The sequence below is a fragment of the Phymastichus coffea genome, unplaced genomic scaffold (assembly GCF_024137745.1).
Source record: "Phymastichus coffea isolate CEN01 unplaced genomic scaffold, Cenicafe_Pcof_1.1 PCOF00111, whole genome shotgun sequence".
Classification (NCBI taxonomy): domain Eukaryota; kingdom Metazoa; phylum Arthropoda; class Insecta; order Hymenoptera; family Eulophidae; genus Phymastichus; species Phymastichus coffea.
Window position 1 is genome coordinate 128,655 of NW_026706922.1, and position 12,604 is coordinate 141,258.

Here is a 12,604-nt window from a genome sequence, read left to right on the forward strand (position 1 = left end):
CATCTATATCGTTTATACAACAATGCCCAAGATTCATAGTCGGCAGTGCCGAGCATCTTGGACATAGTTGTATAAATGATGTAGATGCGATATGACTTCATGAAAATCGGTGGAAAATCATCCCAAGTTCTTAAATATATCACATTGGAGTTGGATCTCCTTATAATACTTCATGGTTTCAGGTAGAGAGTATTAGGGAACCCAAGGGGAATAGTGAAAGACGAGTGTCAGTAAAAGTGCGTCCAGTGTCAGTGATTTCCTTCATTCTTGGTACATTATTCGTTGTCTGTATCATAATGCATTGCGCGAAGGACTTTGAGCATTTCGATCCTATTTCGAAAAGCATTAAGGAGATCAATACTCTCTTGCAGCAGAGTGTGATTGATAATCAGTTGGAAGAATTGAAGAAACTGTTGAAACGAGGCATCGATCCGTTTTTCAAGAACAATTATGGAGATTCTGTTTTACACATAGCCGCCAAGAGTAAGAATCCTCAAACTGTCGAAGTCATTTTAAAGTTTTACGATAGCTCAAATCGAAAGATATTGATGGACACCCAAACAATCGATAAACAAGACACGGCATTACACATCGCTTCGCGTAATGGATGCTACGAGAGCGTCATTTGTTTACTGTCATACGGTGCGAATTTTGCTATTGAGAACGAGGATGGCAAGCGACCGATCCACCTTGCCACAAACGACAAAATCATAAAAATTTTCACCGACATCGAAAACGATTTTAAATTAGCTATTGCAGGCCAATTTAAGGAGCTTCAGAATAAATTGGCAATGTATTCGCAAGAAGAATTGTCGGCCGCGGCTTACGCGCGCAATGGCGATCACATGACGTCGTTGCAAATGGCAGTGATCAATTGTCATTGTAACACTGTGCGCGTAATCGTTCATGCAAGAGTGACACGGCTTCGAAGTTATCACTATGATATTGATACTGACGAGATGATTATTGAAATAAAAGAGCTCATCGATCAAGGATATTGGTGCATTAAGTATGCATCAGTACTTATACTGGATCTGGAGGAGATACAGGTGTTAGGTGCTAACATGTTGCTTCAGGAAGTTGTTAAAATTCTTTCGAAAGCCTTCAATATAGCTAGGATCGCTGAGCGCGTTTTCAAACCTGACAACGGTGATCTCTATGAACCGTCAGGATTACTTGCTGTTGTCGATGAGATGATTCAAGTATTAGAGTTCCAAAATTTTTTCATGGTTGATGGTGATGGTATGCATATTCGTCGAGTAGCAGGTAAAGCCAGGTAAAATATGAATTTAATTATGTTAATAACTCAACGTACTAAATTAATTGACTCTCAGCGCTTCACGATTATAAATTTTATTTAAGATATTATATGTTATTCTTAGCAACTTCCAATATTTTTGTTAATTTATTGTTAATTTATATATTATTCGAAATTAAAAAGAAAGTTTTATGAACAGCTGTTTGTTATTGCTCTGGTTTTGTGCAGAACATTTTTTAACGAATACCTCGAAAATGCCATTACAAAATATGCGTATGTCTCTGATCAATTCGGTTTGTCTTACAGATTCTGCCAAATGCTATGCATTCGCGACAAAGATGATTTGAATAGCGATGAGTTCGAAGACGACGAAAAGGTACTATCATTCATTGCAATTCTTCAAATAGCAATAACCAGAAACATTGCTCGTTTTATGGGTAGGATCTTCACCGTTAAGTTAATTGAAGCAGCAAGAAAAAATGATTTAGAAACGTTCGATAAATACATTGACGAGCAATTCATCGATGTAAACTTTGGCTCGAAACGTGATGATAATCGGACATGTTTGCATTACGCTGCCGAAAATGGCAACGTACAAATGGCCCTTAAGTTGCTGAAGAGAAGAGCGCATGTCTATCTTTATACCAAATTGAATGCCGAGACAGCGTTATATCAGGCCGCCAAGCATGGTCATGTAAAAATCGTGAACATGCTGTTGCAGAAAGAGTGCGATATAAATATAAGCCACTTAAAAACCAACAAGGAGGAATGGACTCCCGTGCACATTGCTGCGAAACTCGGCCGATTGGAAGTACTGAGGTGTCTTCTAGAGCATGGGGCAATATACGACTCGAAAGACGCATCCGGTCAAACACCGTTAGACTTATCTTCCAATGTGCAGATCATTAATTTTCTCAAAACTCTTGATGAATTATTTTACATGGCTGAAAGAGTCGATCGTCACATACCGACGAAATTGAAAAGTCTAAGACACATCGATTTGGTGGCCGTTGGCAAAGCGCGCAACAGTAACGGACATACACTTGCTCAAGTTGCCAGAGCTGCTGGTAATGATTGGATCGCTAGCAATATTTTGCAACTAACTAAGAAAGAAAATAATCCAGAATACGTAAACCTTGATGAGAATCTTGAGCTCGAGTCCAATTCCAATGGGATGATGATGTATTATCTGTGGAAAGTAATGTCGGCATCACAGACGTAGATAATTGTTTGACTTCTCACTTTACGCACAATATTTATCGATAAATGTGCTGAATGGTTCTTCTTTTTTTATCTAGCGCTGTTCCTACGGCATTTCTTTTAAATAAATTATTCCTACTCAAGATAAATCATGTTGTTTATTTCAAGTAAAACTGCTCTGTACCTTGAATTTTTTATAAAAATAATACAGTAAACATGAAATTAGTCGGCTTTCAAAGTAAATCAAATTTCACGCTTGATTGTGTTACTTTCAACAACGGGTACCGTATGCATTATTGCGTTGTCACACCTGCGCTAAGAGTTTAGTGCACGTAGCAGATTTATTATTAAACACAGATATCTCAAAGTACAAATGTCAACTGTAAACGAAGAAAAAGGAAATTATCTGTTGCGGTAATGCCTTAATATATACATTACCGTAGTGTATTATGGTACGTGTGACTGAAGTAGTCCATTGTCACGTCGTAATATTAGGACCTGAGCATAGCCCGAGCAGCGATGGGACACTTGAGTCGTAAATATCGTACAACATTTTATGATCAGCAAGATTACTGATTTTGAATCGTCACTTACGGTTCGTCTATCTCAGACTTAGGATGGCTCAGTTCTGCACCGTAGCGCTCGTACTTCTAAGCACGCTGCAAACGTGAACTACTTAAGTCACGGATAGGCAGATTTAAGCCACGTGGTCCGATAAAGGTCGACACACTTCGGCAGGGTTCTTTCTATGGAGTAAAAGTTTGAATAATATCCTCTGAAACTTAACCTGCACATGTACATCGTTGCGAGAAATTATGTGCGATCTCTTTTAGCCTTGCCGAGCATTCATTTATTATAAAAGAAATACAATCATAGTTATTGAGGAATATTTTCGGGGTAATTTCTTTCATGTAATTGACGTATATTATTTCTAGATTAGCATGATCACATTTGACAGTTGAATTCCTTAATTAGTGAATTGCGCGTTCGCTGCGTCCGCAGACTTGTTAAACTAATTTCTTTGAAAAACGGCTGTGGCCTAAAAGATGAGCTTCAAGATCACTGTACGGCCTTACGTTGCACGGTTTGCTGCATAGGCCATAGCCATTATTGCGTTTGCCACTGTTAATTTTGAGAAATATCGCTACGTAATCAATTCAATTGATTCCCATATTATAGCCGAGCTCGTTCACGACAGATATAGATTATTCACGGCCAAACGAAGCACGTCCGCTGGAAAATCCATATCCCGAATCGTTCGTAACACGCGAAAGGAAAGAATGAAAAGCGGGCCAGTTCTCGATTCGCTCGAATGGCATTACAAACGGGCAGCTGTCGTGAAACGAAAATGAGACGGAAGCGGCACATTTCGTGAGGGCGAGCGTTGGCATTATGAATGATTATATACAAACTGGAAATGCGTGCGTGCGTTGCGAGGTAAGTCCTGCAAAAGCGTATTTCTAGTCCTGAGTGTGTGCTCGAAGCAGCCCGGCCGATAATCATGTTTGAGTTTTTGAAAAAAAATGTGCTATTCGCAATGAATGTACGCGTTTACTGATTTTCTTGGACGTAACATACGTGCGCCGCCCGTGCTCCTCGATTTGTTCGCAAGAAAGAGGGCGAAGGAGGGGGGAGGGGGAATCAAGTAGTCCAGTAAGTGTCCGTTGAAACCGAGAAGCAGAAGTTCATTGCACGCGCAAAACGAGACGAGCTTCCTCCCCCTTATCGCGGCGGGAGAGAGGAAAGGAGAGAGCGACCAATAATAGTACATTTCGATAATAGTGCGAGAAAGTGAATTGAGCCTCGTGTGAACGTTTACCAGACGAAAGTGAAATCACTTTCTCACTCATGCATCGAACTTCATTTTTCGACATAGGTGTGCGTGACGTGGGGACTTGACTTTACGCACGCTCGAGTAGCCGATCAGTCAAGCGTGCATATGAAGTTGAATCCTCAGGCACAGATGTGATCAGAAAGTACAGTACGACGAGGGCATTGCGAGGATCGTAACGATCACGCGGAGTGACACTCGACGACGTTGTCGCTTTGTCTATGCATTAGCTCGCCCAACGAAAGCGATGATGAAAAGGAGCAGGGAGGCGAATCGGAATCGTCTGCCTCACAATCAATTCGACTGTGCGATTGGCTTTTGCGGTCGATGCCCATCCGTACAGCTGGGCGCGAATCGTTTACGAGGCAAACTTCCCGCGCTGCAGTTGATTGCGCAACAATTGGAGTTAGTCTATTCGCGCAAGTTCGCGCCGCGCGTTAAGTGTCTGCCCGAGATTGGCTCATCGATCCGCTCCCTTAACTATTCGCTCAGCGTGATTATCACTGAGCATCCCGGATTGTTTATGGCGAGCCACTTCTTCTCCCGTAGCTAAAGTTTTCATGGCGCCGGAGAGGAGGCCTCATTGTCGGCATTGAGACTCGAGCAAGAGGCGTGGTTTCGGCCAACTATTGTCGATAAAATTATACGAGTCACATGATAATAATACCGAAGAGATGAGAAACGTTGCGAAATGAAATAATAACTTTAAATGGCTTTTTCACGTTTTACAGGGGAGATGAGCTATAGTAGCACCAGATAATTGTTAAATTTTTTTGTTTGCACTTACTTTGATAAGTGCCTTTCAGTTTTTCTTTCGATCAGTCGTGTGATTTTAACGATGAGTAACGACGACAGTTTGATTGATGTTGTTATGAGGTCTTACCATAAGATTCGAGGTAAACAAGGCGAAAAGATGAATGCCGATAAAATGTAATACCTTCCAATTTTTGAGACGTCCCTCGAGACTGTAAAGGCACTTAGTACATCTTGATTTCCATTAAATATCCAGCTAATTATCAAAACTTTAAAGGAGTTGAAAGACTACGCTAAGCAAAGTAAAATGTGCTCTTGGATAGTGCAAGTTTTCTACTTTAATTTGTTTCACTTTTTCTTAGTGTGAATTTGAAGTCGTCTGTAGTTCATGAGCTTCTCTCAGCGTTACTATAGCACTAATAAAGAACTTACGACCGAGTGTGTAATTAAATCAAAAATATAATTGTATTTTATGTAAACAATATTGATTTGGAAAAAAAGAGATGTAGAAATGAGACTTCACCCAACAAAGCAGTAGCCGTCTACGCAAGTAAATGATAAAAAACAAAAACATTGATTTAATATTTCGTAGCCCTGTTTATTGGCTGCTTCAATTACAAACAGCTCGGAAACGAGTTATTCTCCACTTACTGCACAAACGTGCTTTTTCTCTTGTGGTATTTGAAATAATGTAAACACGCTGGTATCTCTATTCAGATGTCTTACGAGACGGATTCTTCGAAACATCTTTCATTTCAATGCAAAAGAACGGACACTGACGCCCAATCCAAACAAAGTCCGTGACCTAGGGGGCTGTGTTTATCCCCTTGTATGTAATAAGCAGACAGCACAAAGTAGCATGAAAAACTTGGATACGACGTTCGTGGAAAATCCTGCATCGGAATGACGAGAACGCCGACTTTCTATCTCCGCCACTGTAAAGCCGAACAAAGGGAAGAACCGATGAGGGCGGAGAAAGGAGGCTATTGTGGCCACTTATTGTCGTTGCGCAGCAGCTTGAGCTCAAGAGCGTTGTTATCAGGACATAATTATCACATTCGCAACCAGCCGAGCGCGAAGCGCAGCCTCTCTTTCCCTCTGTTCTCTCTCTCTCTCTCTCTCTCTCTCTCTCTCTCTCTCTCTCTCTCTCTCTCTCTCTATACTTTTCCAGTATGCCACGCTGTGTGAGTAAGTAGGTGGTAAATGGAGGTAGGCGCTACAATGGAGTAAGAGCACCTTTATCTGTAAGTTTTTGGCTTTCAATATTATTGATAAAGTAATGATTTTTGTCCACTCAAAACAAACGCAAGGTAAACAATTTCGCAACTGGTGTGTATTTAATGAAGCAAGAAGCGGGGCTTCGAAGTTTGGTGCAAGGTTATCGATTTAGTCGAATTAAAACGAGCGGCATTAATGTTTTAGCAGGTCGAATTTAGTTTTCACGAGAAAAACAAGGTTATAAATGGACCGAACGCTCAATGATTAATCCCGGCCTGGAATAGCTTTCAACTTTCGGATGAACTCTCCGCAAGAAGAAATCGTAATTTTCTTTCTGGTAGCGAAAACATTCACGAAAGTAACTCCAGAAGTATAAAAAAGAGAAGATAGAGGGTGGACCGATGAATTAAAAATGACCTCGGTGCCTGCTGCTTCCAGAGCTATACTATCGTCTGAATAACTAACAAGATTTCCGAGGAGCCGACGGCAGCAACAAGAAGACATCAATCGCGTCGCTCTTGCTCTCAAACTAAATTTAAAATTGCCGTCGAGCGCGCGAGCTGAAGGCGTTCGCGTCAACGGATAACGCCCCGAAATACTCTACGGGCGAAAGTTGCCGACGATTTATTCGTCGCTACGCGGCGCGGCCAGTTTCGTCCGGCAATCGAGTTCCTCTGATTCCCATCCGAAGGGTAACGTCTCGCGCCACGTCGGTACGCCGCGTGGTAGGTAATACCACACTCGCGATGCTCATTGCGCCCGTGTTTTGTCGTTTAATTTACTCGCCAGCACGTGCCGCCATTGAATAACGAAGGAGCTGGTTGGCCGCCCGAAAGAGCAAGCAGAAAACGGGAAAAGAGAGGACGGCATAATCGGATACAAAGTGACCCACGCCAGTTCAAGCTGCTCCCCTCGGTCACGCTTACTGTTTTCGGAATACACGGAGATGAATAATTAAAATGCACTTTCTACTTGTGGATTCTGGCTGGGGCCGCTTAACGGAGTGCGCGGCGCGCGCGGCGCATTCAGCGGATGTTTCCCGTTTCAGATCGAACGTAGACTTCGGCTAAACTTCTTCCGAGTCGATACGCGGGTCTTTCCGAATCGACCACGTTAGCGATGGAAAGAAAGCCCAAAGAAAGTTGACGACGATCGAATGACTTCGCGCGAAGACGATCGGGGACGAAGAACTCTCGGCGAGCTACACGCGATGACACAACGGCCAAGTCCAACCACGTATAAGAGCTGTCTCTTAGCGCGTTCGGCTCGAGTGCTCGAGCGGACGAGTAGCTCGGGCAACGTTCTCGCGACTCTATGCTGTACCGCTACTTTCGTATTCGCACTGCTGCTCGAGACTGGCCAGTCTAACTTACATATTCTATCTCGTTCCGCGTGCAAAGAGCAGCCTTATCGAAGCGCTCGACTGTTCAACGACGCGCATTTTTGCTTTTACGCCGGAGCAGGCATCCACGAGATAGCGAGTCATTGCCCGTCCGTCGGATTCCGAAATAGCGGGCGGCACTGATGGAATGCGATGGCGCAGCATAATCCCTTCGGCATACCGGGCACGTTCCGGGCGATTTCGGTCTCGACGAGCCAGAGGCCCTTCGACGCTTTGCAGATATGTCGAAGCTCCAATTGCGCAGGAAGCCACGAGGCTGCAAGCCAGTGCTACTCGAGAGAATCGCTCGTGGTTATTGTTTGCCGATTACAGTTGCAGCTTCCAACTCTGGAATCGATCGATGGGGTCAGTCCGCGAAGCCGTTGGGTAACGCGACAAGTGAATTGAAAGTGAAAAGCACGTCGCGAAAGAGTGTTACTTGGACGTCGAACCCAAAGTAAATGCGCCGTGCGTGGCCCTATCTTTTCACCGAAAATCCGAAAATCATTTGAGCTCGCTAGAGTTAGTGAGCTTTCTGTACAATCCACTGCGATATTACTTTCTCGAAGAACAAAGCCACAGATATTTCCATTTCGGGATTGAGCAACGCTGCTTCGCGATTTTTACAAAGTCTATACATGTCGATAGAGTCAATGACGCTACGCGCGACAGATCATCGCGATCAATCTGGTCAATGTCTCTGACAACTCCGACGTGCAGCTTTTTGTCGACTGAGTATAGGAATGGGACAGCCCTTTTTGTGGTATTTCCGCTATCCACAGCTGTCCGGGTATGTTTATTTTTGTCCGTCGCTCGAAAATCCACGGTACAAACGAGAAAACTCCAATACGAGGCCGCGCTTATGAAACCGCTACAAGTAGTGCAACTACAAATAAGCTGTTTTCTGGAAGAGAAATTTCAACTCACAATACGAACAATCGATCCCAATGATAATCAACTGTTTTAATAATGACTAAAAATAATGTAAACAAGTAAATAATGTAAAATAATATGCAACTAGTCCTGAATTTTACAGCAGGGAAATTTATCTTACTTCTTTTTAGAAATCTAAGAAATTGAAGAGGAGAGACTGGCAAAGGAAGAAAGTAAGCACCTTGTGGATAAATTAATTCAGAAAAGCTCGATAATAAACGGAGGTCCGTAATTCCGTTGGAGCAAGGCAGCTTTCTCGAGTGCTGTAAGCATCTTACGAAGAGATCAGGCGACTTCAGATTGGATGGTCGCTCGCTCCACTCTCGATGTATAACGCATGCATCGGTCCGACACGACTCTGCCTACAGAGAGAGCGAGCTTGCTGCGGTGCCGCTGTGTCGCTCTCGCGAGCACGCGGCCAATCAGCCAAATGGACCGGATGACGATACAGGGTGACCTACGCCACTCCATACAGCTGGTCAAAAACGTGGAAATCTAATTTTTTTTTTCCTTCTGCATTCCTTTCTTCTTCCTCTGCCCGTCTCGAGGATTATGGTACTCGAGCTGAAAGCAACTCAACGGCCTTTAATTTGAATCGCCGATCGAACAGTTGAATTCGACCAGACAAGGACTTTATACAGTTGGACGGTATCGTTTCGGGCTATATTTCCACCTGTGGTTCATCTCAATTTGGAAGATTGATCGAAGATTGATTGAAACTTACGTATGTCTAGTTATTGGGAAGTCTATGTCGAAAGTGGTTTGATCGTCTTGAAAATTGAATAGTCGTGTTCGATTTACAGCTCGCAAATCATTCTTACGTTCTCTAAATTCCTTCCTTTCGCTTGCAAATTCGACGAATATTTTTTAAGATTTGACATGTTCAATTGTATTTGTTATTTTGCTTTGATATATGAACAACTAAAAGGTATCAGTTGTAAAATTATTTGGAGATCACATTGATGGTTTGTTACAACAAATGACTTTGAGTGACGTTCGAACGAGTGAATTGAGCAAATCGAACGCCGAGCACGGTATTCCAAGCCATAAATCGAACGCGACCAGTTTGATGTTCAATTTTAAGAACTTCGTAAGCGTAGCATATTCTGCGAATAACCAACTTCGTAATATTATATAATAAGAACTCGTATTTGCATAATCTGGAAGTTTTTGTTTTAAGACGCATTAGATTATGAGCAAAATAATGTTCGGTATGTTGCTTCCGCTCATTTTATTTCCGATTATCATTTTAGACGTTGTTTGTTTTTCAAATCCGGCCCAAAGTAGAGACTTTTCAAGACTTATTTCCACTTGATACCAACGAAGATTTTCTTTAAACACGGCTCTGAATATTTCTAACCATTATTATTGATAAGACAGTATCATGTGTCTGGTTAAAAACGGTAATCGTAGATTAAACGATTGAAACGGACAGATCCTTCCGAGGAAAAACTCTTCCACCCCTTCAGATCAAGCGGCAACTCGCTTCTCACGCGCGAAAAGGTGAAGTCTTACCAAACGTAATTCGAAATTCTCAGGAGGTGATCATCGGATTATTAAGCGAATGCGCCCAGACGACAGATATTCGAGACGGAACAAGAACACTGTGGCTCTATATACGTTGATCGGGCGCTGCGGCTGACGGGGCGCCTCGGCTATTTATATTTATATAAGTCACGCAATTAGACGCAGAGGCGGTACTGCGACTAGCGCGCGAGTGCAATCCAAAGACAAGAAGCGGAATAATGTTTGCGATGGCGCTTACGCGCTAATTCAACGGCTTCTGTTGGCTGCCTCAAGTTTCGGCCTTCCAAGCCGGAATGGATGCTCTCGCGGTAACGAACGTGACACTGATTACTTTCTCGGTCGCGGATCGGAAAAGCCACCGGTGACAAATCTTGAATACTTTGTTGTCAGTTTATCCGGAGATACGCGTACTTTATAAGCCAAGTACTTACAGTTTGCCGACCGATGACGCAGGCGCTTTGTCCTTGGAGCAAAGGTTTGAATGTTTGTAAACGAGACCTCAAGGTGAATCGCTTTCTTAATATTTATTACGATGTATAGTATTTATTGTATTGGTAGATTGAGCGGCTAATTTATAAGGACACGTATCAATGTCTTAATTATATGTTCCCGTAGTAAATCTATCGCGTGGCAAACTAATATTAGCCAATATATAAATAAACGAAGCAATTAATGTAATTTTATCCAGCAAAATCAATTGAAGAAGCTGCTCCAAGAATTGTTTTACAGACGACATACGGATCAATGTCTGTTCTGATATGGACAACGCAATTCATTGTCTTTCCTTGATCAATCAACGAGAACGTAGGGATTGGCCCTTCCACGTGGTCGTACGTGACAGCATTTCTTAACATTGGGATAAATCTATTCTCCAATCTATTCATCCAGAAATTAGCAGTCGTCGTTGCTTCTTCATCGGTTCCTTCGCGCATGTTATACGTTGAAAAAAAGTATCTAGTATTTGCAAAACCACTTGGTATTCGTGGACCAAAATTCACCGTAAGGTGAAATTCTTCTGCGACGCGTTGCATAATGAAACGGGACATCCACAACTCGTCGCTGACACGTACTGCGTTGTTTGGTCCACACTAAAAGTACAACATTGAATATGTGTGTTAATGAATAGAGTATTTTCAGTGAAATATGCGAACACTCACCATGTAATAAAAACAGCTATGGTTATTTAAATCGAAGTAGCCGATACATAAGCCTGCGTAATTACAAGCTTTATAAAAGCATTCTAATATTTTTCTAACTGTATCCTTGCGTGCAGCAGTTATCTCTACGTCCATGTACTCGTGAAAATGGAACTCCTGCTCGATGTGGAAATAATGACCATCCAAACGAGTCGCGTGTGTTTTACTGTCGCACTCTCTGCGATTCTTCGTATGTATTGTTGGCTCGCGATTCATCGATAAGGTTTCGCACAAAATAACATATCCATGCTTAGGTCGAAACGGATCTTTATAATTTACCTTTGGCTTCAAAATTCCCGAGCTATCTTCATCTTCGTAAGTCCATTTTGGAATCTTCGCACCTATATACATAGCAATAATGTTGAAATTGGCAAATTTTCCAAATGCAAAATAATAATATTCTTGTATATTACATATGGACGCTAGGGGACAAGGATGATTAGTCTCATCAACATTTCGTACTTTACTGATGAACCGCCAAAAATTATTAAAAAAATTGATCCATACGTATTCTACCCTGGTCGTGTCATCCTTCAATTTCATATACCTTTCCGTTACTGATGTCAATTCAGGGTCACACATTCTTAGGTCTTGAGATGACGATTAAATTCCTAGAACCAACATTTTTCGACAACAATCATTGGCGTTTTGCTAACTTTTTATTTACAAATAATTTATGTAAGATTTATTTTGTGAACGTCTGATACGTAAACTTAAACAAATAGAAAGAGCTTTCTTTGAAATAATTTATACGGATAACCGTTAAAATTACCTTCTAAATTTCTTCTTGATGAATCAATTCAATCAATAATTAATTCTCGGAAAATCCAATTAACACACTATGGTATTTATTCTCGTAACTATTTACGATTAAATTACAATTCCTTATTTTCGATGATATGCAAGATTTATTAAGATACTGTTTTCTTGAAAAAGCAAGGACGCCTTCTGTCGTAACGCGGGCACAGTTGACTGAAAGCGGAAAACGGTAGTCGTCGATGAAACTTCCTATCCATCTGTTCTAACGTACGAACCGGAAGTTTCATTCTAAGATTACCGTTCCAATGGAGGGATCGGAAGTTTCCTCGACGATTATTACTGTAGACTATACGTGTGATAATGTTTTATTAATAATAATAATTAGCAATATTGGGAGCCCGTGTTTAAAGCAAATTAACGTTGGTATCAAATGCAAATAAGCCTTAAACGGTCTCTATTTGAGCTGATATTTGACATGAGAACACGATCGAAAATAAGTAACCGAAAATGAAACGCTCGGAACTGACGAACCGGAATCTTTTTGCTTG

General features: G+C 41.8%; 2 protein-coding genes across 2 annotated transcripts; one reads left to right on the forward strand and one right to left on the reverse strand.

Moving 5' to 3' along the window:
* The first annotated feature begins 173 nt into the window (after window positions 1-173).
* On the forward strand, window positions 174-2,601 carry LOC131670535 (poly [ADP-ribose] polymerase tankyrase-2-like). Its single transcript, XM_058946208.1, has 2 exons — window positions 174-1,276; window positions 1,565-2,601. The coding sequence occupies exons 1-2, from the start codon at window positions 297-299 to the stop codon at window positions 2,478-2,480; spliced, it is 1,896 nt and encodes a 631-aa protein (XP_058802191.1). The 5' UTR covers window positions 174-296; the 3' UTR covers window positions 2,481-2,601.
* Window positions 2,602-10,610: 8,009 nt separating this feature from the next.
* Window positions 10,611-12,302, reverse strand: LOC131670514 (glutamine synthetase, mitochondrial-like). The gene is made up of 4 exons (XM_058946174.1): window positions 12,070-12,302; window positions 11,711-11,908; window positions 11,259-11,638; window positions 10,611-11,189 (listed from the first exon to the last, which is right to left on the reverse strand). The coding sequence occupies exons 2-4, from the start codon at window positions 11,877-11,879 to the stop codon at window positions 10,782-10,784; spliced, it is 957 nt and encodes a 318-aa protein (XP_058802157.1). The 5' UTR covers window positions 11,880-11,908; window positions 12,070-12,302; the 3' UTR covers window positions 10,611-10,781.
* Window positions 12,303-12,604: the final 302 nt, after the last annotated feature.